At 51.5% G+C, this 24,265-nt stretch overlaps 7 protein-coding genes; 3 read left to right on the forward strand and 4 right to left on the reverse strand.

Moving 5' to 3' along the window:
• The first annotated feature begins 764 nt into the window (after positions 1-764).
• On the forward strand, positions 765-6,889 carry CHC_T00005795001 (hypothetical protein). The gene is made up of 5 exons (XM_005717392.1): positions 765-1,292; positions 1,347-3,879; positions 3,904-3,978; positions 4,036-6,617; positions 6,863-6,889. Exons 1-5 carry the CDS (start codon positions 765-767, stop codon positions 6,887-6,889), a joined length of 5,745 nt encoding a protein of 1,914 aa, XP_005717449.1.
• Positions 6,890-6,921: 32 nt separating this feature from the next.
• Positions 6,922-9,708, reverse strand: CHC_T00005796001 (hypothetical protein). The gene has a single exon (XM_005717393.1). It carries the CDS (start codon positions 9,706-9,708, stop codon positions 6,922-6,924), a length of 2,787 nt encoding a protein of 928 aa, XP_005717450.1.
• A 482-nt stretch (positions 9,709-10,190) lies between these two features.
• Positions 10,191-10,856, forward strand: CHC_T00005797001 (hypothetical protein). Its single transcript, XM_005717394.1, has one exon. It carries the CDS (start codon positions 10,191-10,193, stop codon positions 10,854-10,856), a length of 666 nt encoding a protein of 221 aa, XP_005717451.1.
• A 65-nt stretch (positions 10,857-10,921) lies between these two features.
• Positions 10,922-11,839, reverse strand: CHC_T00008379001 (nitrilase). The gene has a single exon (XM_005717395.1). The coding sequence runs from the start codon at positions 11,837-11,839 to the stop codon at positions 10,922-10,924; it is 918 nt and encodes a 305-aa protein (XP_005717452.1).
• Positions 11,840-12,128: 289 nt separating this feature from the next.
• Positions 12,129-12,236, forward strand: CHC_T00005798001 (hypothetical protein). Its single transcript, XM_005717396.1, has one exon. It carries the CDS (start codon positions 12,129-12,131, stop codon positions 12,234-12,236), a length of 108 nt encoding a protein of 35 aa, XP_005717453.1.
• Positions 12,237-12,284: 48 nt separating this feature from the next.
• CHC_T00005799001 (hypothetical protein) lies at positions 12,285-13,591 on the reverse strand. XM_005717397.1 is given in 2 exon segments: positions 12,285-12,892; positions 12,893-13,591. 1 exon segment carries the CDS (start codon positions 13,589-13,591, stop codon positions 12,893-12,895), a length of 699 nt encoding a protein of 232 aa, XP_005717454.1. The 3' UTR covers positions 12,285-12,892.
• A 9,414-nt stretch (positions 13,592-23,005) lies between these two features.
• CHC_T00005800001 (hypothetical protein) lies at positions 23,006-23,211 on the reverse strand. XM_005717398.1 is given in 2 exon segments: positions 23,006-23,136; positions 23,137-23,211. The coding sequence occupies 1 exon segment, from the start codon at positions 23,209-23,211 to the stop codon at positions 23,137-23,139; it is 75 nt and encodes a 24-aa protein (XP_005717455.1). The 3' UTR covers positions 23,006-23,136.
• Positions 23,212-24,265: the final 1,054 nt, after the last annotated feature.

Genomic DNA, 24,265 nt, shown 5'->3' on the forward strand with positions numbered 1-24,265 from the left:
GATCTCGATTTCGATGGTTGATCGCGATTATCGGTGGGTCGCCTGAAGAAGGCCGAAGTGGTGATTTTTTCATTTTGCAGCATTATCTGGCAGTTTTTGCGCGCAATTGCGCGCAAAAACATGATTTAATGAAATCGCGGCTACCTACAGTACTGTACTGTACACGTGTAGCTCGTCCAGACATTACAGAAAAACAGACAGCTTCTTTGGCGAGCTTGATCCCCTCCGCGACCATTTTGGTGTCTCATTGCTGGACCAGATATCTCGAGGTGAGTGTACAGTACACAGATCTTCAGTTTTTTTCTAAAAATGTGTACACAATAGCTGCCCAGAAATTACAGCTGATCTTCCTTCTTTACTATCAGCATATTCAGACCAATAGGAGATCGCTATGTGCCTGCGCCAACAAATTGGTCGAGCTTTAGCGTGACGAGCGATCTTCAAGATGTACACTTGGCGCTCTCTCGTCGTGCACCTGGGCATCCACACTCTTGTGCTTTGACTTTTCCGTGGCGGAACGCTAAAGAAGGAGATCGTGCGCCCCTGTCGAGGGGGATCCTACGCATTTCAGCAGTAAGAAAAGGTCAGCACTGTTTGTCCAGGTCAAAAATTCTACCCGTAAACAGCAGCACGACCTCGTGTGTTCAGCCCGTCGTTGAAAGAATTTGGCGAATGACGGCCTGTTTTTCGTCCACTGCTCATCAATCCATTTCTTTCTCACAGAGTCTTTGCTTGATAAGCTTATCTCCTCCAATTGGCCTGTCATGACGCTGACCCCAACGCTTCGTCGACCACGGCACGCATTTCTTTCGCCTTCACCTGTGCTTCCCCGACGTCACGTTCCATCACTGATTCGGCTGTCACCCTATCGCCCCGAGAAATCTCGTCGATTGCTCTGTGCCTGCTTGAAAAGCGCTCGCCCCGACACCGATCCGGCGAGTCAATACGTTCCGCTTCATGTCCATTCCGACTTCTCCCTTTTGGATGGTGCCAGCCAATTGCCATCACTTGTCCAAAGGGCCGCCGAATTGGGTGTTCCTGCATTGGCACTCACGGACCATGGTGTGCTTTACGGGGCAATTCAGCTTGTTCGTACCTGCACCAAGGCTGGCGTCAAGCCTATCATTGGCAATGAGATGTACATCATCAACGATACGTTTGATGCCGAACCGTCGGAGGAATTCGGAAAGCAGAAGGCACCTAAACGATATCATTTGATTGTTCTCGCCAAAAACACAATTGGCTATCGCAATCTTGTTAAGCTTACGACGATGGCGCATCTTTCGGGAAAGGTAGGGAAGGGCATTTTTGCTCGACCATGCATCAACAAGGCTCAGCTATATCAGCATCGCGAAGGCCTTATCGTGTCAAGCGCTTGTTTAGGAGGTGAGATTCCGCAGGCCATACTCAATGACGATATAGAATCAGCGGCTACAGTTGCGACTTGGTACAGGGATGTATTCGGAGAGGATTTCTATCTTGAAATCCAGGACCATGGGAGTGCAGAGGACAAGAAAGTGAATCCGTGCATGGTTGAACTTTCTCGAACTCTCGGTATCAAGGTTATCGCCACAAACGATAGTCACTTTACCAACTGCCTTGACGCGGAAGCACATGATGCTCTGATCTGCATACAGACTGGTAAGCTTCTAACTGATGAGAATCGTCTACACTATGCTGGCAATGAATACTTCAAATCTGTCGAGGAGATGCGAAAGTGTTTTACTGATCACCTGCCGAGAGAAGCCATTGACGAGGCTTTATACAATACCATTCATGTTGCGGAGAAGGTGGGTAAGTATGACCTGTTTGGGGAAACGAGAATCCCAGACTTCCCCATTCCTGACGGATTCGGAAAGTCACACAACAGCTATTTGAAACTTGTGAGCCGTGAAAATTTGAGAAGCAGATTGGACGCTAGGGAAAAGGCTGGGCTGGTAGACCCCGAAGCCGAGCCGCAATACTTTGAAAGACTCGAATTTGAACTAAACATGATCTGCCAGATGGGCTTCTCATCCTACTTTTTGGTTGTGTGGGACTATGTGAGACATGCGAAAGAGCTCGGGATCCCGGTCGGTCCAGGGCGTGGGTCTGCTGCTGGTTCTTTAGTAGCTTTTGCTTTGAGAATCACAGATGTCGACCCGATTCCGTTCAATTTACTGTTCGAGCGATTTTTGAATCCTGAGCGGAAGAGCATGCCCGATATTGATACGGATTTTTCAGTCAGAGGAAGGGAAAAGATCATTGCTTATGTCAGCGATCGATACGGGAAGGACCGAGTTGCCCAGATTATTACGTTTAATCGGCTAACCAGCAAGGCAGTTTTGAAAGATGTCGCCAGAGTACACAGCGTTCCGTACTCTGAAGCAGATCGTCTAGCTAAGCTTATTCCGGTTGTTCGGGGGAAACCTGCAACACTCTCCGCAATGCTCTCTGACAAAACACCAAGTCGAGACTTTAGGCAAATGGTTGAGCAAAACTCGAGTTACCAGACCTGGATCGACAAGGCCAAGCGAATTGAAGGTACAAATAAAACCTACGGCATTCATGCTGCGGGCGTCGTCATTTCAGCGTCTCCTTTGACTGATATCGTGCCGTTGAGTAGGGCAAAACATGGTGAAATGATCACGCAGTATGCGATGGAAGATGTCGAGGATCTTGGTCTGTTGAAAATGGATTTTCTGGGGCTTAAGAACCTTACCGTGATTGAAACAGCATTGGAGTTCATCAGAGATGGAAGAGCGAAATGTGGGATTCATGAAGAGCTAGACTTCTCCGTTGATTCTCTCCCGCTTGACGACGAAAAGACGTACCGTCTTCTGGCGGAGGGTGAGCTGGATGGAATATTTCAGTTAGATGCCTCTGGTGGTATGAGGGCGATTGTGAGGGAGTTGCGCCCTTCTAGTCTGGAAGATATTTCATCAATACTTGCCCTGTACCGACCAGGTCCTCTTGACGCCGGCTTGATCCCGAAGTTCATCCGACGAAAACACGGAATCGACCCGATTGAGTATGACCATCCTCTGCTGGAACCAATACTCTTGGAAACTTATGGCATCATGGTGTACCAAGAACAGATCATGCGTATAGCGCGGGACTTAGCGGGCTACAGTTTAGGCCAAGCAGACATCCTGCGGCGAGCGATGGGGAAGAAGAAGACAGCTGACATGGAGAGGGAGCGTCCTAGATTTGTGGAGGGCGCAAAGGAAAGAGGGCTCTCAGAAGAAAAGGCAATCGAACTCTTTGACATGATGATCAAATTCGCGGAATACTGTTTCAACAAATCCCACTCAACTGCCTATGCCTATCTCACCTACCAAACCGCTTATCTGAAGGCAAATTATCCGGTCGAGTATTCGGCAGCCCTTTTGAGGTCGAACATGAATCAATCTGACAAACTCGTCAGGTATTTGGCTGATGCGAACACATCGGGCGTTCGCGTAGCTCCCCCGTGCGTGAATAGGTCTGACTTGGGTTTCACGGTAGATCGCAGCGAGACAAGTAGTGGAATCGTCCTTTTTGGTCTAGAGGCCGTCAAAACTGTTGGAGGATCAGTGGGCCATGCACTGTTGGAAGAAAGAAACGCAAGGGGCACTTTTATGAATATCATTGATCTTGTAGAACGGGTGAACCTGCGTGTTCTTAACAAGAGGGCTATGGGTGCACTGATCAAAGCAGGTGCCTTTGACAGCCTTCATTCAAATCGGAAAGTTCTGCTAGATTCTCTTGACGGTATTCTCGTCCTTCGGAGAAAGCTCAGAGATCGGCAGAAGCGCCGACAGACAAAAGGCTTATCCGACGAGGAAATGGAAAAGGCAAAGGAGGCTGATGTATTGCTTTGGGAGGAAGCCGAGATGCAACTAACTAGAGACAGCGAAAGTCTTCCCGACTTTTCTTTGTTAGAGCGACTGGCTGGGGAGAAAATCACGTTGGGGTTCTACGCTTCTGGGCATCCTCTTTTCAACCTGCAAGAGATTCGTAAGGCTCTTGGTTGCACACGCCTCGATCACATTGTTGGTGATGCGTCAGATGAAGAAAATGCTTATGAATCATCAAAGCCCGGTGGGAATCATTCGATACCGGATGGAAGTGAAGTTGCCATTCTATCGTGTGTGACTGAACTGAAAAGAATCACGACGGCGAAAGGTAAGAAAATGGCGAAGTGGGTGTCTGAGGATTCCTCAGGACGACTAGCCACCGTCGTGTTCCCGGGGTCATACGACATCATGGAACAGATCATTCAAGATAGCTATTGTGTCGAGACAGAAGGGTCGGCGCCAGAAGCACAAGCGGTCGGAGATGGGCCCGTTGTCTCAAAGGCTTCCATGGTCGTAGAAGAGGACGCCCGGGTCATTGTTTGGGGAAAAATTGATCGCGAATCATCCGGAACTGCTCAGATCATTGTTGATGACGTGCAAAGAGCAAACGGTGTTAAGGCAATAGTAGCAACGGCGCCTTTCAGCAAGATGAGGTCTCCCTTGACACAACTGCAAGTACTTCGACAAACAGCTGCAAAATTACTTGAAGTTGAACTTTCGAAGCCGAGATTCAGCTCATATGTAGATGCCAACGGCGAACTCAGGAAGAGGCGTTGGTCAAAAGCTGTTCCTTTGAACAAGAAGAACCGGGTACCACTGGTGCTTGAGTGTGTTGATGGCGAGGGGAAGGTTGTTTCACTGGCGAACGCAGGGAATAGCCTCAGATTTCCCCTTGACTGCGAAGATTTGCTGCAGTCGCTTCGGTCAAGCACCGGTTTTGAAATAGAGATGAGATCGTTTGGCGAAGATCACATCAAAAGGGACACCGAAGGTCGAGGCCAGAATACCAGGCAAGCCCAAAAAGATGAAACAGTAGATTCCCACGCGGCAAAATCAAGCCAATCGGTTTCAGGTGGAACGAGTCGGATCAGCATTCCTTCCGCTGCAACCGATGTCTCGCTTGACTTAGTCTCGGCGACGACAGACTCGATGTCAGAGATTTCGAATCAGGTAGAAACTATACCCGAGATTTCACCAAGTCCAGCCTCAGAGAAGACTACAGTGGATATTAATTCAGACGGGAATGGTGACTCTGTTGCCGAAGTACTAGAAGAACCGCGACCAAATGTATCTGTGATGGGCGTCAATCTGACACCAGCTGAGCACGCGGAATTCTTGACTGCGTCCAAGCACCTTCGGGAACGCAAATTCGAGCAAACTCTAACGCCAGTCACTGCGACAAATAGGCTAGAAGCGTCTTTGTTGGCCAGTACTCGTATGGGGCGTCATGCTCGTCGTGATGCCAAGAGCCAACGCGCATATGCCCAGGCTGCTGTCCAACCTGACTTCAGACGAGAGCGAATGAGCAAGCCGATTGAAGGAGGGTCTATTCATGGGGGGCCGCTTGTCTCTTCAGCACTTCAAACTACGCTGAACCCCGTTAGTGCCTCCTTGGCGGGAGATAGAGATGATATCGCCTTGGAAAAGAAAGGGGACGAGACCGAACGTGAAAAGTTTCCTAGAAATAACAACGTAACAGCTAAGGTTGCTGTGCGTTTCATGGAAAGGTCTTTGTCGCTTCCGAGCACATTGCGAAACACCTCTAACGGCAGCAAGTTCGAAAATGGAGTATCAGTGAAACTGCCTCAGACCCGGGCAAACGCAGATCATTTTCCTGAGACGGACAAAGTCGATGCAATGCTTTCAGCATCCTTTGAGAAGAACACACAGGATGGACTCGAGGTGTCGTATGACAAGATCGGTTTTCATGGCCTACTGGATGCCATCGCTTTGGTCGCTGGGGAGACAGCAAGGACCAAAACTGGCTCCAAATGTTCTGTTTGTGGCGTGAGCGGACTGGATATCACCAAGTTAAGTGAAACCGGTATCTCATTGAAGGTGTCAGGACATATTGGATACACAAAAGGACAAATTGTGTATGTCTTGGTAGACGTACGAGAGACAAAACCGAGTGGGAAACGGAAAAGGGTAAGGTCATTCGATCATGTTGTTTGCATGCTGCAGGCAGAAACGGAGCTGGAGGCTGTCACCCTTAAATCTAAAAAGTCTGTGAAGCGAGTAGGTATCGCGAGACTGCGACTGGAAAAATCAGCTACAGACGGATGTACGGAAGTCCATGCCGACGACCCACAAAAGATATCTTCAAGGGCGAGGAAGACGATCGTCAAGAGCTCAAATGCCGACTTCATGGTGACAACGGTCTATAAAGGCGGCGAGTTTCTCAATCTGCAAGACGGAGGGCAGATTCTTTCCAGCTTGTCCCGTGCAGCTCAGATTTGTCTGAACAGAGCTTTACACCAAGATGATGGGTCCTTTGTTACGAGTTTAGATGGCTTCGTGGTAGACGATCCGAAGGTGTTGAGCATGGGTGCCCAACCACTGGTGACTGGGGCCTCTCTCTCGATCCGTGTCCATTTAGAGGGCACCTGCTACGCAACGAGCAAAGTCCAAGCAGAGGCATTGGTGAGAATCAATGACAAGGGGTCAACGTCCTGTCAAGCAAGTTTTAGGGTGCTTTCCCGGAAACACGATCGTATGCGCTCAGTTGGAGTGGTTGCAAATGAAGACCCGCTGTTTGATGGGGCGCAGATATCAGACTTCTTTCGCCTGCATGCGGAAGTGTTACGCACCTGAAAACGGTACGCGGTTTTAGTTCCTGCGGATAAATTAATGCTCTTATTCATATATCGTAGAATAACGGATATAAACTAACTTGTACAAACCGCACGTCGATTGTCTGAACTCTTCTCAAGCTTCTCTATACTCTTTGGCATCTCTGGTGCTGCACAGCTTTCGCGCGTTAGGACACCCACTAAATCGCTGCCGTGAATTTCACTCTAAAGTACATTCTGGATTGATTGCAGTCACGGTGCAAACCGCAGGCATCCTAAGCCTTGCACTGTATTCAGCTCCTGTTCGAAAGTTATATTGCCCCCTCACGAATCTCCCTTGCTTCTTCTTCGCTCAGTTTAAATAGCTGCAGAAATTCTTCTTCTTGTAAAGTCTTGACATTAAGACGCTGCGCTTTAAAATACTTTTGCCCCGGCTCCAATCCAACCACCACGTAATCAGTCTTTCTTGTTACATCGGTCCGGACTACACCCCCAGCCTTCGTTATCAGCTTCTTCAACCGATTTCTAGACGTCCTTGCGATCTTTCCGGTAAACACAAACGATTTTCCCGCGACTTCTCCAGATGCAGAAACTGACATATCTGGTATCGCATCTTCCTCATCCACAATGCTCTTACAACGGACATTCTCCATCAAAGCCTTAATCTCTGCCTGAGTCCTTTCTCTCCTCAGGAATGAATGGACAGCATGAGCAGTCTTCTCCGCGAAATTTGGAATAGTTATGAGGGAATCCGCTTCATCTTCATGCAACGCAATCTCTAACAGCCTTTCAATCGACATGACATTTTGCGCAAGAGCTCGTGCGCCTGTGCGCCCGACCGTTGGGAGTCCGAGGCCAAATATAAGATTCTCCAAACTTCGTTGCGTCGAGGCCTCACGAATTGAATCAAGTAGAGTTTGGGCGCTTTTCTCTGCAAACCCTTCCAGGCTGAGAAGATCCCCCAGCGTGAGACGAAACAGGTCTGCGAGAACAACAATATGGCCTGAATCAATTAGTTTGTCAGCCGTCTTTTTGCCGAGGCCTCTGATATCCATTGCATCTTTCGCAGCAAAGTGAATGAGTCGTCCGTGAACTTGGGCTAGGCACTTTTCTGCGTTTTGGCACTCGACAGTACTAGACCCGGTTAAATCATCAGTCTCAGAAAGTACCTCGCCAAAACAAGATGGGCATTCAAGGGGAGGTTGAAGTTCTCTGCGTTCCATGGAAGAACTTCGACGTTCTACTTTCACTATCTTTGGAATAACGTCACCGCCTCTCTCCACCCTCACGTCATCACCAACGGCCACACCCAGTCTTTGGACTTCGTCGAAATTGTGGAGAGTCGCTCTGGAAAGAACAGCTCCACCAACACGCACAGGTTTCAGGATAGCAACTGGAGTTATTACCCCATTCCGCGAGACTTGCATGACGACATCTTCAAGTACTGTAACCTTCGACTGGGCTGCAAATTTTAATGCTACTGCTCCGCGAGGAGCCCGAGCTGTGTGCCCTGCAGCTTCGCGAGCCCTAGAATCGTTAAATTTAAGAACCACTCCATCAACCTCCAGGGGAAGGCTTCGTCGATCTTCTTCCACCACATTGGCAAATAGTTCAGCAGTTGTTAGGTCACCACAACGCTCGAATCGCGGCATTTTCCCAAAGCCCCATTCCGCCAGCCTTTTCAATGTCTCCGACTGTGTGGGCCACGTGTTTCGAAGAGTAGGAAAGGGCTTCTTGCCAATCATGGTTGAATTTGAGGATGTCTCGACATCATCGCTTTTCATGAGATTTCCATTCAAACATTCGTATGCCACAAAACTTAGTTTGCGGGACTTGGCTTCAGATGGTAATTTGTGTTTTAGAGCACCTGCAGCTGCATTTCTTGGATTACTTAGCTTATTCTTTAAAGCAGCATTCACTTCCTCAAAATCATGAGGGGCGATGTATGCTTCTCCTCGCACGAGTATCAAGTCAGGGGCTAGAGGGTCCTCAATGGCGTCCACGACGCCTCTGCCGACGAGTGCAGCCCTTACATTATCCGTGATGTCTTCACCAATCCTGCCGTTCCCTCTCGTAGCTGCTGCAGCAAGCTTGCCATTGTGGTACTCGAGTGACAAAGCGATGCCGTCTACCTTCAATTCCGCCGATATATCGGAATTCGCGTCTGCAGCACGTCTTGCAAAAGAAACTAAATCGTCGTGCTTGTAGGCATTATCTAGCGACAACATGAGAGCCTTGTGGCGGTATTGAGGAAAGCGCTTTTCTGTGATAGGCACGGTGGCTGCAAACGAATCACGAGCAGTGATCGGTTTGTCAGCAATTTCGCTGTCAAGCCCCAGCTTGGACGATCGCGCAGCGGCCCCATGTCCGACGTTTTGACTCGGCGATTCGGGACGTATGAGCTCTGGAAAAAAACGTTCCAGCTCTATCAAGTGCATGATAAGCTCATCGTACTGTTCATCTGATATTCGAGGCTTTGGGTTATCGGAATAATACAATGAGTCGCACAACATAATTTCATCCAATAGTTTCATGTACACTTTCCCGATGTCCGGAGTGAGCTTGACCTCTTCATCGTACGCTACTTTATCCACTCTTTCCAAAAATCGAGCTCTTAATACGTGCAGCAACATATCCGCTTTACCCCCGGACAGCATCCCTGTTATTCGTTGGGCGATTTCTCTCCCAACAGGGCTGGCGACATAATTTATTCGAGCCTCGCGCTCGGCTTCAGTGCGTTTCGAAGAGCCGAAAGGATGCAGTCCGACGCCCGTTCGATCGCCAAAGCCCTGTGGCGTAATCTTCTTGGCTTTTTCTTCTTTGCGAGCAATCTTTTTTGCATCCAACCTGAGTTTCCGTCTTGTCTGTTTGTCTATTTCAGGATAGGAACGAATATCCGAAACTTTTCGGGTAATGGCTTGGATTGAAATTCTCGGGCGACTTCTGGGAGTTGTTGATATAGAAGACAAGGAGGGGATGGCATGTAGTAGTGGCTTGGAAAACAGTCGATAAGCATTTCTCGGTACTGGACTTCCTACGAAAGCAGCGCAAAATTGCTTTGTTTCCTTTTCCCCAGTTCCGTCATTAGTGGTATTCATGAATGTGGTCCTCGTGGGTCGGGAATAGGACGATCAATTGTGGGGGGAGATGCTTGTAGAGACGCCAACTGGTTCAGCTACTGGTAGTATGTTTCCCGAAGCTGGGAGATAAGCAATCTGCTGTGGTTGGTGATTCTTGGGCGCCGGCCTTGCATGCAGCTCTTGCATTGCTGTGTACCTAATTTTAATTCAAAATTTCCACCTCACGATGAGAATCTGAGCCCTGGCGAAGATCAAACAGCCTCTTTTGCCTCATGAACGGTTTAGATCAGGTGCGCAGGTTATGCCATTGATTCAGGGACCATAGAACATCGCCGTGAGAAGCTTCAGAGCCTCGCCATATCTGTAGCGGCTCTCACGAAAAGTCCCCTGAAGAGCGGCAGATGCTAAACTCTTCAACGGGCAATTCGAAGTAGTGACATCACATCATTGCAGTGCGCACAAAATCTACAGGCTTTTCTTTTAGCAAAGTGTCCATGCCCATGGATCTCTCAAAATTATACCTGAATGTATACAACACGAGTCAAGGATTCCTATGGATGCGAGTACTTGTCTCCATTTTATGGTTCCTTTTACTCCGTCTCTTTCGTCCCAACAATTCCTGGACACTGCAAGAAGTGTACTACATCTACATTCCATATGCGCACCGTGGGCAGTCCTTGGCGTGGCTAGAAGTGATGCACGCGGCTTTCGGTCTTGCCGGAGGCGGTGTCGCAACAGCATTTGTGCAGTGCTTGGGCAGGTACGTCGTTCTTGTTTACGTCGTTGAGCCCATTGCCTTCATGCACTCAGCTTGGGTGACGACAATCATGCTTTTCGCTTGGGCTCTGGCTGATGTTGTCCGCTACCTGTTCTACATCCAATCTTATCTGAGTCGTCCATGGCAAACTGTGCTATGGTTGCGTTATTCTCTGTTTTTAATTCTGTATCCCATCGGTATTGTGTGTGAATGGCTTATCTACTACTTCACGCTTGAGTATGTAGACAGCCAAGAGCTCTTCGCCGTCAGATTGCCCAACGCATGGAATTTTGCATTTGACTTTGGGATCTGGAATCGAATTGTTTTGCTGATGTATTTGTATTTTGGGGTATTTATGTTCACGCACATGGTGCAACAACGAAAGAAGAAGCTTCCTGCCGTTCGCTAGATCAAAAGACGAGCTCCGTGCTATGCGGGCCTCTGGGCATGCTCGTTGACCTCTTGAAGCCCAATCTACGGGACAGATTGCAGTCTGTAAATATCCTCACGACGTTGTTGAGACGTTGGAATAGACTTTCGCACCGTGTCTAGACGCCCAAGATCAATTGTTGTGACGACCAGCGCCGGCTTTTCATCAGCACTTGCCAGCACGGTACCCCACGGATCCACGACCATTGAGTGTCCCCACGCGGTGTACCCGTCGCCACCTTCGCTCCTGGAAGGAGAACAGGCAGCGACGAAGACCTGATTATCAAGCGCCCTCCCTCGCAGTAGCAGTTCCCAGTGGGCGGGCCCGGTAGTCATATTAAAAGCACCCGGAAAGACTAGGACCTTTGCGCCAAGTTCTCTCGCCTGAAGCATGGCAAGCTCAGGGAATCGGACATCATAGCAGATCCCAACGCCCACAGTACAGTCAATCTCGGGAGCGAAAAAGGCTGTCGCCGACCCTCCCGGTGACAGTACGTCGGATTCCTTGAAGCGAATTCCTCCAGGAACATCAATATCAAAAAGATGGGCCTTGCGATGCTTGGCAACGACTGTACCGTCTGGTGATACAGATAGCGAGGAGTTGTATATGTTTCCATCGTTGGCAATCTCCGGGACCGAGCCACCGACAATGAACATCTTGGTCTCCTGGGCTGTCTGGCGCAGCATTTTCAACGAAGGCGAGGAATGATCTTCCGTGGGCTTGAAACCAACGGCGGGGAGCTCCTCCGCATACTCGCGGAAACAGGCTGTGTCGTACGGGCAGTTGAAGCATTCAGGAAGAACGGCGAGAGAGGCACCTGCGGCAGCTGCTCGCATCAAGTAATCACGCGCGACGGCAATGTTTTCCTCTTTGTCTAGGGTTACCGGTGTCTGGCATAGGGCCAGCTTGAAGGGGCTCGCAGGCGGGCTCGATGGCACCTTGTTTGGCGTGGAAGAAGACATCAGGACTGCGGAGCGTGTTGAGCAAAGGAAACGGGGACACGAAATCGAAGAGATTGCAAAGCGGGATGCAAGGTGGTGGCGAGTGAATAGTTGTGATTTCGATGAGAGCGCGGGGGAAAGGAAAAGCCAGGCTAAGCTGGACCGTTGCATGGGAAAAGAATTTGTGGTGACCTCAGTTCGCGGGCTATATCACTTCTTTCCTGGTCCTCTCTATTGCGATGTCGCATGAGATTGTCGGACGGAGCTCGGATTCGAGGTGAAGGGGCTAATAGGAAAAGACGCTAACGCTATGCTCATTTTTGTGACTATTAAAATTGCGCCCCGATCGGTTCTAACCGATCTTTTTTGCATAAGTCGGCAACGGATAAGAGTTGAGCAACTAAAAGTTGCTTGTTGAAAGGCACGAATCGCTGCGGTCACGTCAGTGCGAATTTTGCCGCAAACGGTTTTGCAAGGGTGAGCTACCTTCGAAGGTAAGGCGCGACAGAGTGAGTTCATTTGGTCCGCTGAAGTGACTGGGACACGAAGTTGACAAAAAATCACGAAAATTGTCTACAAAGTCATCCATTGAACCGGGTCTATCAATGCTATACAATTGCTGGATCTGCTCTCTTGCACCGTTCCTACTCAATCCTCCAATCACATGTGCTTTTCGAGGATCTTCCAAATTTAAACAGCTGACCGCGATTTCTGCACAAGCAGTATCCTACGTGTACCCTGGCACTCCCCCCTGACGGAAATCACGGTGCAAACGACAGCGGGCACAGACGAAAAATTCACCTCCAGCTCATATTTTCATGACCGCGCTCTCTCTCTCTCACAACTCGTTTGGCATACTGTACCCTTGGGTACCAGCAGTGTTGATTCCGTGCACACTGGTTTCGGTGCGGTTGTACGGCAGGAATGCATTGCCACGCCGTCACCCCCAGCCCTCGCATAGCTCATGACAACCTGATTTCTTCTTTACACCGACCTGGTGGAGGCAGTCGCTTCCCAGTTTCTCGCCCAGTTTCTCGCCAAGACATTCCGTCGCGCTCCAACATTGCCAGCGAATCACCAGACGCATCCACCGCTCGCAAGCTTGATCTCGGATCCATGCATCTTGCTCCTTGACCCATTGCCTTCATCTCTCACGTGAGACACCATGAAGTACGCAGCCTTTGCGCGTTGGTGGTCCACCCCGCCCCTAGGCGGTCGCTCGATGCATGCGTTGCGAGATATGGCGCGACCCTCCATGCGCCGTTGCCCGTGCACATGCCTTCGCCGCGCATCCTCATCCATGGCCTCACCGCGCGCTCCAGACGCCGACAAACGATCGACTCTAGAGCAGCTCAGACACGGCCGGCCATTCGCGCGCGAGTGCTGGCGCACGGCGATAGAGCGCACCGACCTTCCCGTCGCGATCGACACCACGGCTGGTCGCGGGTCGGACACGATCACGCTCGGGCACCTGGTGGGCGGAGAGGGCGTCGTGTATGCCATGGACATCCAAGCCACGGCCGTCGAGGAGACGCGGGCACGGTACATGGAGGAGAGGGGACGAGGCGTGCCTATGGGAGAGCTGCGGCTGTACGAGCGCAGCCACGAAGAGTTGGACTTTCTCGCGCTCTCCAACCGGTCCGTCGCGTGCGTGGTGTACAACCTCGGCTGGTATCCCGGGCAGGCTGCCGATCGCAGCATTATCACGACGGCCGCATGCACGGTGGCGAGCTTAAGGGCGGCGGAGGAGCTTGTCGCCGTGCACGGGATCATCTTCGTGACAGCGTACCGGGGGCATAGCGGGGGGCAGGAGGAGGAGGAGGCGGTGACGGAATGGGCGAGGGGGTTAACGATCGGCGAGTGGAATGTGATGAATGTGGGGTATCCGAATCGGGCGAAGGCACCCACAATGCTGATTTGTGAGCGGATCGCGGAGAGTTAGGTAGGGTCTAGGTAGAGACTAACAGTGGTGTCAAGGGATTTCCAATTGACGATTGGAACCTCGGTGCATACTCGACCTGGCATCCATGCGGCACGGCATGAGACGGAAGGTCATCTCCCTCCTGGTATAAGACGACGTAATTCCTCCTGCGCAAATCCAGAGCCTGATTCGCAAGTTGATCGGCCACTCGATTCTCCTCTCTCGCGACGTATGTAAAGTGGCACTCCTCAAACCGGTGCGACAAGTCTCGGAGCAGGGTGTGAAAGCGCTTGAGGCGCTGATTCCTGACAGTGTACCTGCTCTGCATTTGTCTGACGAGCAGCTGGCTGTCCGAGAATACGACGACGCGGGCGACGCTCAGGGCGCGGGCCAACAGCAGGCCTTGCACACAGGCGCGGTACTCGGCGACGTTGCACGTGGACGGGCCGATGAAGGACGACAGCGCCGCGCGCAAGCGCCCGTGCGGCGTGTGCAGCGCAGCGCCCACACCGGACGGGCCCGGATTGCCGCGGCTGGCGCCGTCTGTGAAGAGGTGGAACGCCGAACGGGGGACGCGCTTCATGGCGGAGGCGCGAGAGGGGAGTCACAATAGGGGGGAGAGAAGCGGCGGAAGGGTTGGGAGGAGGGTTAGAAGAGCTTCGGATGCCGTGGCGTCGGTGTTGGATGCGCCTAAATTCACACGTATTTTAATCCAACCAAACTGTAATTTTAGGGTTGCTGCCCGCGGTCGTCGGGAGATTACCGAGCGGCGGCCGAGGGAATAAAAACCGGGGGACTCGCGCGAGGAAGAAGGGATCCCCGGGGGTAACAACTTGAGTACCCGAACACTTCGCCGGCTGCCCGCTTCTCGTTCCCTCACGCGAGGACCCACTGCCCCTCTCGACCGCCTCGCTCGCTCTCGCGGTTACCACGCCGCTGCCGCCCTGCCCCGAGCATCTTCGTCCCCTGGCGCTCGGCTCCCTCCGCCACCGCGCCGCTGAGGCACGGATACTAAACGAACCTCTCCCGTCCTTCCAACCCGTGTCTGCCCCATTTATGGGCCCAGGAGATAAGAAGAGAAAGGAGAGATCCTCTCTTTCGGATCCTCCTTACTTTTCGCCAGATGGCGATATGCAGGATTGGCGCCGCAAGATTGGTCGATGGGTCGATGTTGTCAAAGCCGCCCACGACAATGGATCTGATCTCCACCTGATCAACAGGCCATGGTGGATGAGGCTCAAGCTAAGCGAGCCATCAATTACCTCCAAGTGGGCGATTTAGTGGCAGCCGTGAGGGATATTGTAAATACCATCGCCGCAGATCCTCCCATTGTCATGGTTTCAAGCCTAATCAACTCTTTTCATAAGGTAACGTCCTGTCGTCGAAGTCGTAACGAAGATCTTCGGGTCTTTGTGTCATGCTTCCGAGGGTTGGCGGCAACTGTGGGATAACTTCTCTCCCTAGGTTGGGTGAGGAGCGGAGGCTATACCGAATGAGCACGCGGCGCGGACGCGACGCGCTAATTGAACCGATCGGACGAGCTCGCGAAAAGGGAGTGCCTCACTGGCCGGTTACGCGCAGTCGCCCCGTGGTGCGTGACCGGGAGCGACCGGTAACGGGTTAGAAGCCAGCGCGCGCGATAGACAACCGAGACGGACGTATGTAGGCGCGAAAGGGACTGGGGCAAGCTTGCCCCAGTTTACTGGTGGGGACGGGTGCCAGGTCTTAACCCCTCAGAGGGACGCCTCGTACACCTGTCCCAGTACAGTAGTACAGTACCTGCCGCCTAGTGCGTGCCGTGTACTGTACACAATTTAAAAGCTAGCGCCATAATTACTACTACCGCACGGACGCTGCTACTACATGTATGCACTACTGTACACGCGTGTTACTTACAGACTACCGCACGAACGACACGTGTGCTACTGTACACGTGGGCCACGCCACGACCAGTCCGTACACGCGCGCGCTCCCTACACGTGGGTACACCCGCACATCTGTCCGCCCTGCACGGCCGCACGGTCAATAATCTCCCCGCTGGCGCGTCCGTCGTTATACTACAGCAACTCATTGCTGCATACCAACTCTTCCTCCTCCTCTTAGATGGGAGAGGTACTCGCGGTCACCCTCCTCAACAATGCTAACTTAGATGAGGGGACCCTTGTCAATGCCACCTCTGCCCTCATAACTCACGCAGAGGCGAGAGCAGAGAAAAAGAAGACGATGATACTGCCCAAGTTTGCAAGTAAGAGCTTGACAAGCTGTTCCACGTCGTCAATAAGCTCTCTGATTTGGAAAAGGACAGAAATGAACCAAGAGATACTGAAGAACGGCACAAGTACATGGAAACTTTCATTTCAAAGTGCATTGACTCTATCAAGCAGCTCTTTACAGCTGCAGAAGGCCTTAAGCACCCCGCCAGCGCTGGAAATCAACCCACGCACGTGGTCAGCACCTTCATATCGGATCAGGGTCTCATTAGTCTTAATTTGGATGACGGTGTGTAGGTTTTTCGTACCCTCACGCAACCAGCAAACTCCAGTATGGGAGGCAAGTATTCAGCTAGAGAGATCAAAGCTATGGTTGATCGTAAGGTGAAAGCTCTCTTGGAATCTTACAATCTACCAGGTGCCAAAAATCAGAGGGATTCTGCTGCGAACTCTTCCCAGAACCTCAACAAGAGACATCAGTCGAGAACACCCTAGCGGTCGATGCGGAGCAGCCCAAGATGCTCGAAACCTACGCGGAAGTCGTTAACTTTTTATTACGAGGGATCCGAAACGGTTGCCAGTGATCAGGCCGATGAACGACCTGTTCACCAAGGCCGTAGACTACCGCACGTATAGGCTGGAAAATCGCAGCTCGCGCTACGACGCAAGTTCCGCGCGGCGAGTTAACCGTTATCGGAAGAAGTTGGACGTCCCGCTGAAAACCCACACGTTCGGTGGTCAAGATCCAATTGCGGTGCTAGGGTTTCTCGAGCGCTTGAAGATGGCCTGCGACCACAATGGGGTCAGCGAAGGCGCGGCCGTATTGTGTTTCCAGTTCTAATTGACTGGGCAGGCTCACGCCTTCAAGGTGTGAGCCTGCCCAGTTGTAGTGCAGTGACTCTGCGCCCTTTACCCCTGGTCACCGCCGTCGCGGGGCCGCGTTCCCCGCCTTTGACACGTGTATCACACGTGTGCTCATCCAAAGTGTACGCGTACACTTTGGATGAGCCCACACGTGTATGCTGTTCGCTCCCGTCTATGACACGTGTACTCATCCAAAGTGTACGCGTACACTTTGGATGATACCACACGTGTATGATAAGCGCACCACACGTGTACTGTGCGCGCACACTTGGAAAGGTACCCCACGTGTATCACACGTGGCCACACGTGGCCACACGTGTATGACAGTCGTATGACACGTATATGATGCATGTACAACACGTGTACGACACGTATACATACGTGGTGCCCACAAGTTTCTACACTAATTAGCGTCTAATGCCAAGTGGCAATTCTAATGACGATAATTAATTATTAATTACCCATTTAGTAACGGACGCCGACGACGGCGCTCGGCCTATATAGGTCGGGTGTCGGAAGGCGCTACAGTAAAGAGGCATCAGGTGATCGGACCCCATCTCTGGTAGGATCCTCTACGGTTCCTATCTAGTTGGCTAAGTCTGGTACCTGCACCCTTCGTCGTCATCCTTTTTCTTGTTTTCCTTTACTTTTTTCCCTATTTTCTACGTTTCTACGCTACACTTCTCCTTCCTTCTTTCTTCTCCTTCTTGTTTTGTTCTTCTTCGACGCTGTCGATAGCGGTCCGCGACGCGACCGCCACCCCCATTCCTTCTAGTTACTCGATCCCAAGTACCCCTTCACGCGCTGACCGCGACTCTACCCGCGATTCTCGCGTTACCTCTGAGCTACCACGGACAGAGGGTCCCGAGCACCCTGGTGGTGACTGGACATACCGCTTTCCCTCATAGCGAGATTTACGCCCTCGTTGGCGAGTGTGTCCACTGCACTACACTACCTATTGCCGATATGACGGGCCTTCAGGTCCAAATTCCCTTCTACATGACCAAAGGAGATGGCCTCTTGCTCCTTGGCAATGAAATATGCCATAAATCGTACCGCTTGGGTCCGGAAAATCTTCTTGTGGTTCCGAAGGGCACAAGAGGTATCTCTCAATATTAACTTAGTTTTGAAACGTACTCCGACCCCACGTCTAGGCATGATTCTGGTGTTGTCCGTACATACCTGATGGTTGTGCTGTCAAAGCTCTGTGCTTTTAAGACATTGTTCTCTAGCTAGAAAGCATTGGCAGCGTTCCAAAGGAGCGAGGGTGACTACAGCCGCATTGAACAACGGAAAGATTGCTCGCAGATTCGCAAACAAGTTTCACTCATACGCCCATCTCCATGTTGACGAAATGATCACGCTGTGTCAACGTGAGGGTGTCCTCACTGAAGTGTTGCGTCAAGCCCTCCGCTCCACCTTCGATAAGTGTACATCATGCAAGTCGACTGGAAGACCTTTGCAATCGAAAAAGATTTCTATGAACAAAGTCCTCTCCACGTTCAATAGGCATGTCCAAGTCGACTTCTTCTTCATCATGGAGTTGACAGCACATCCCATCATTCATATTGTTGACACTCACACCGCATTCTCAGTAGCAGTGATAGTTCCATCCCGAGAGATGGGTATCTCTTCAAAGGCGTTGGGGTTGAATTGGATCAACATACACGGAGCAAGCGGAACAGTCTCTGGAGACATGCAGTTCTTCAATCGTATCTTTGCCCAAGCCTTGAGCTATTTCGGCATAAAGTTCGAAGCACGAGCTGCTCGTCGGCATTATAAGCTCGGTGTGGTGGAACGCAAAACCGCTGTTGTCCGCCTCCTTGCCAAAAGAGTTCTCAAGGACGCGCAGCACTTTGAACGGGAGCGAGATTCCACCTTTGAGGAAGCTGAAATTGTATCCCGGGCCACGTACATGAGCAATACACTGTACGGTTCCGAAAAGATGAGCAGCTTCGAGATGGCGAGGGGATATACCCCTTCCATCTCTGGACTCCCACAAACTCCTTTATCCCACCTTATCACGACTGCTCATCAAGAACAGCAAGCAAGACGTGCAATCAAGTCTCTTGACATAGGCAGTAGGCCAATCACGGTCAGACCGCGGAAACTTTCAAGGGGAGACCGTGTGTATTACTTCATACGTGGACCCAAGTTCGGGACTTGGGAGCTCGGACACGTCCGCGGCGTTGAGGATCACATCATCGTTATCTCCTCATCTGAAAAGCATCAGGGTAAGCCAATTAGGGCTGCCCTCGAAGATGTGCGTCTCGCTCCAGATTCTTCCCTACCCCGAGAAATAGATGAGATCAACTTCATATTCTCAAGGTCGTATTCTATTCTGAACGAAGATGATTCGGAAGATGACCGGATCCACGATGAACGTCTGCCGTCAATATTCCCAGAACTGGACACTGTCGACTTCTTTCCGAGTCAGCATGTTCAAAAAGGCCCTTCCTCGGACATGACGGCCGCTACAAAGATCACAGACGCTAGTCCCCCACCAGTAGGTGACAATGAGGATTCTAGTTGACATGAGAACCTTCCCAGTGATCCTTTGGCATCGACAGGAGATGTCGCGCCATCTTTGATCGAGAGCCTTCCCTTTGGGCGCAACATCCATCCACATCGGCTCTGCTCTCCGGCGAGAGACAAAAGCGAGCGGATCTGCCACACGTAGATATCGGCAGTAAGCTGATGTCGCTTCTCTGCGACTGCAGTTCCAGAGCAACAAATGACCTCTACGGAAGTCGTCGCGACCCTGGCCCAGACAAGGACATTGGTTCTGTTCCTGTCGTATCCCCTCCTAATCTTCCGCATGCCTTGGAGTCATCAGAGCAGATGATTCTGAAAGAAGTAAAAGGGGGTTATAGGAGACAGAACTGCTTCCGAGTCTTCTCTCCAGTTGGTTCCAAAGTGGGTCCTAGAGAAGTCTATGGACAAAGAAAGATCTGTATATAAGCAAAGCGTGAAGGAAATTGACATTCGATTTCTTCCACGTTCATCCAACGTCATATTGTCCCACCATTTCTTCCAGGTCAAGCACGATGGTGAAGAGGACAAGCTCAAGCTGAAGTGTCGTCTTGTTCCACACGGCAATCGGGATAGAGAGAAGGACTCCATCCGGTCCGATTCGGCTACAGCACAATTCCCAATCATCCGCATCGTCCTGTCTGTAGCCGCCACCCTTGGTCTTGTTCTAGCATCTATCGACATCAAAGGGGCCTACCTGCAAGGTGGTGAGCTTCCGCGGGACATCTACATGCGTCCACCTAAGGGCTGGGCTTCGCATTTCCGCATGGTCTGGAAACTGTTGAAGTGGGCCTACGGTCTGGTTGAATCGGGCCGTCTCTGGCAGCTAGTCGTTGAAGAATGGATGACGCAGCAGGGCATCGTAGAAGTGCACGGTCTCCAGCAGCCCTTCGTGCTGCGAGATCCACAAGGACACCTGCTCTTCGCAATTGCCAAAGTTGTGGATGACTTCTTGATCGCTGGGACCTGCTCTGCAATTGAAAAGTTCCACAGAGACATCTCTAACCGATTTGAAGTCGGGCGCTTCATCATAAACCGCGACTTGATTTTCAACCGCTTACGCATCCACCAGGACCCCGACTTCACTGTTCACGTTGACATGAAAGAGTACATGAGTGGCATTATCCCTCTCGAACTCTCTCGTCACCGCCGTAAGCAGCGCGAGCAGCCATGCACCAAGGCTGAGGTTACTTCGTTCCTCCGCCTTACCGGTTCGTTGAACTACCTTGGGCATGGCATCTTGCCTCAAGCTGCATTTGCCGCAAATCACCTCCAACAGATGGTCGGACGCCTCACCGTAGGTGACTTACATACTTCCAACGAGGCCCTCAGTGAGAATAAGAACCTTACTCCCCGGCTTCAGTACCGCTCATCCGACAAACTGGAAAATCCATCCTATCTGGGGGTTTCCGACGCCAGTCAAAGAAAGACAGCGTACGGGCAGACAGGCTACCTCTCTGGTGTTTTCCTTCCTGCGGGGGTGCTGGTATCTACCACGTTCTTGACTGGCTTAGCTGTAAGCAGAATCGAGTCTCATTCTCATCCATCGGTCCAGAAATTCTTGCAGCTGCCACTTTATCAGATCGCGGATCGCTCATGGCAGAGCAGCTTCAAGTTCTAAATCAGTCAGACACATGTTTTCCCTACGTACTTACCGTAGATTCTCATGGCTTGTACTCAACAGTAACGACGTTGCATGAAGGACAAGATTATCGCCTCCGTCCAACCGTGTGCAGAATGAGGGACTCCTATGAAACTGGAGAAATCTCAGTAATGCAATGGATCCCTGGCAAGCAAAACCTCGCAGACGCCCTTACGAAGAGGAACATTGTCATGTACAAGACACCGAATGAAGTACTGGTGTCGGGAATTCCTAGTACTTCCATCGTGCAAGGAGCCCAACGGACGAAGCATGGAGGCGACGGAGACGAGTTCGATTTGATCACTAAAGCCTCCTTTTACTCCTCCTCCTCGTCTATGACAACTCTACTCGTCTTCCTCCGCTGGCGAGCGACCACCTCATGTTTCCTAGCACGCTTTTTTTCCCTCACCAGCTTCTGCTTCTCTTTAGAATTTTCCTCGATGGCCTCTACTTTTTCGCACCTCCTGGCGCGAGACACGCTTCAATTCTGCAAATACTGCGAATGTAACTCCATCTCCAACGCAAATACTGAAGACCCCATCTCGCATCATCAATCCCTTCGTCTCTGTGCAGTCCAAAACTACCTTCCTCTCCACATCGACAACCACAACATGGTTGACCATCTCCCCATATTCATGTACCCCTTTGATGTTCGCTAAGAACACCCCACTCTTCTGCCGAAAGAGCCAGGCGGCATCTGGAACATATCCAGTGGTACTTTTAGTATTTTGAAGTGCATACCGCCCCATCACCTTCTCTATCCAAGTAACTGCCATGGCAAGGCTGTTACAAGGCACAGGACCCTTGGACAATAGCTCCTTAGCTGTGAAAGGCCCGTCTAGGGCAGACAAATCATTACCAATTCCCGCTCGCAAGCAGTTACCCGTGGGGGAAGAGCAAGCCACGTTGACGGAGGGTATAGAAAAAGAGGAAGCGCGTGTGGAGCTCGGTCTCAGCCCAGGACAAGCAAGCCTCTTGTACCTGTCCATGTTTTTGCAGCACCATCCGTTCAGCTGCAACATAGGTTTCAGCTGCTGCTCCGGTCCACATCGCAAAATCATCATCAGCTCCTTCTCTGTTGATCCCTCTCATAGCTCCACGTCAGAGCATATAGGACTCCCATGTGCGTCCATTATCCCACCGCACTCAGCTTCTAAGGTACAGACGCCGACCTTCCAAAAGCTATTAACGCCTCCAGATGACAGATTGGAGGCGTAGTATTGGCCAAATTTCCACCCATGGCTCTTCCCGGACGCAAGGCTGATGTGTTTAATTTCGTAAGGTCTCTCTCCTTCTCTCTTCTCTACGGACCAATCCACGTGAAGAAAACCCAACGCCAAACCATCTCAGCTGTCCACAACACCTTCGTGTCCCGTCTGCACCACCCTCGCAGGACCTTGGACAGCAAATGATGTCAGCGGGGCGCGAGGTCGGGTGTGGGAATCCGTGAGCGCTCTGAGTGGTTGCGGCGCAGCAATTCTCGGCGGCTGAAAGCGGGGTCGTGTGTGCAAGGTGCACTGTGCAGGTGAGGAGGCAGATGCATGGTGGTTTGGAGGATGGACAAAGATAGACGCTCGAGAGTGTGTGCGTAGACTGCAAATGGACAAGGCGCGGCAAAGCGCAATAAATCAACGATCTGCGATGCGGAGTTTAAATGCGCAATCGAGCCGAGGGAGAAATGGTTGCGTGGTCGTCGCAGACAAAGCCGACACTGGCTGGTCATGGTAATCGAGATTGAACTCCGGACCACTGTCTTTGGTCGCCACGCAACGGGGTGTGTGTTGGATGCGCCTAAATCCACACGTATTTTAATCCAACCAAACTGTAATTTTAGGGCGGCTGCCGGCGGTCGTAGGGAGATTACCGAGCGGCGCCGACGGAATAAAAACAGGAGGACTCGCGCAAGGAAGAAGGGATCCCCGGGGGTAACAACTTGAGTACTGTTGCAGGTTCCCTTCCTGCAAGCGCATTCGGCAATTAGTAGTCATCGAACAAAGTAGCACCCCCAAGAACAGTGATAGTAACCAACACAAACCGCTTTTATCGGTCAGTACAGCTACAACACGACCAAAAACCAGTAGTGATACAGCTACAAAGAGAGTACACACAGCTCTGCCTCCCCTTCCGTTCCGTCTCCCCCGCAACCCGCTCACCTTTTAACACCACTATCTTTCAATGCACATCCGCACTGTCTGTCAATGCACAGCCGTACGCGCCCCTTCATCACTGCGATTTATCCTTCCATTACAAACCCCGAGCGCAAAACCGACACAAGTCGTGATCCTTTCCTGCAATTGGCACCAACTTGGTGCTTGACTTGCACTTGAAGTGCATATAATTGACCCTCGATGAGCTTCCAAAATGACGTGCGCTTCACTGCTGTGATTGTGCCCTCCACGGATGTAGCTCAGATCTCGATTGCCTTTCTGGATCCTGATCCACTGTTGACAGGTAACAGTACCCGAACACTTCGCCGGCTGCCCGCTTCTCGTTCCCTCACGCGAGGACCCACTGCCCCTCTCGACCGCCTCGCTCGCTCCCGCGGTTACCACGCCGCTGCCGCCTTACACCGAGCCTCTTCGTCCCCTGGCGCTCGGCTCTCTCCGCCACCGCGCCGCTGAGGCACGGATACTAAGCCAACCTCTCCCGTCCTTCCAACCCGTGTCTGCCACAGTCGGACGGATTACGATGCGGGTGTACACATACACAGTACAGGTACAGTATGGAGGTACTGTAAACTTTATGTGTATCATATGTGTGTGAGACGGTGGGGTGTTTTGGATTTGAATGCATTTTTTGGATCTGAGGGTGTGAGCCAATTACCTATATCCAATTAACATGTAATTGTTTTGTTCATTGGTTACGACGACAAATATCTATATCCAATTAACATGCCCCACCCCAATTGCGCGTGTGCCATGGATCAGAGGATGAGCAGCCAATTGGGAGTCTAATATCTCTATCCAATTAATATCCCCCACTCCATTACACGTGGGCCGATGCCCAAGCTCGTCATGACAACCTGACCTCGCTCTAACCGCTGCTCCACCTTCTGATGGCCGGCACAATCCCACTCCCCCACTCGCACCCGCCTCCCTGCCTCACCCGTCTGTCATCTCTTGCACCCGCTCTCCCCTTTTCCCCTCTCCCCCCTTCCCCTCTCCCCCCTTCCCGCCTCCCCCGCTGTCTCCCCGCCAACTGCAACCTCCCTCTTCATCCCGCCCCCGTCGCCGCGCCGTCATGGTCTCTCTCCCCGCCTTCTGCGCCCCTCTCGCGCT

This window comes from Chondrus crispus, genomic scaffold (genome assembly GCF_000350225.1).
Source record: "Chondrus crispus Stackhouse genomic scaffold, scaffold_314, whole genome shotgun sequence".
Classification (NCBI taxonomy): Eukaryota; Rhodophyta; class Florideophyceae; order Gigartinales; family Gigartinaceae; genus Chondrus; species Chondrus crispus.

Coding starts and splice junctions, on each gene's coding strand:
- CHC_T00005795001 (XM_005717392.1), top strand. CDS start 765: ATGACGCTGACCCCAACGCTTCGTCGACCACGGCACGCATTTCTTTCG. Junction 1,293..1,346: donor TGGCGCATCTTTCGGGAAAG/GTAGGGAAGGGC, acceptor CAGCTATATCAG/CATCGCGAAGGCCTTATCGT. Junction 6,618..6,862: donor TCTTTCGCCTGCATGCGGAA/GTGTTACGCACC, acceptor GATTGATTGCAG/TCACGGTGCAAACCGCAGGC.
- CHC_T00005796001 (XM_005717393.1), bottom strand. CDS start 9,708: ATGAATACCACTAATGACGGAACTGGGGAAAAGGAAACAAAGCAATTT.
- CHC_T00005797001 (XM_005717394.1), top strand. CDS start 10,191: ATGGATCTCTCAAAATTATACCTGAATGTATACAACACGAGTCAAGGA.
- CHC_T00008379001 (XM_005717395.1), bottom strand. CDS start 11,839: ATGTCTTCTTCCACGCCAAACAAGGTGCCATCGAGCCCGCCTGCGAGC.
- CHC_T00005798001 (XM_005717396.1), top strand. CDS start 12,129: ATGCTCATTTTTGTGACTATTAAAATTGCGCCCCGATCGGTTCTAACC.
- CHC_T00005799001 (XM_005717397.1), bottom strand. CDS start 13,591: ATGATCCCGTGCACGGCGACAAGCTCCTCCGCCGCCCTTAAGCTCGCC.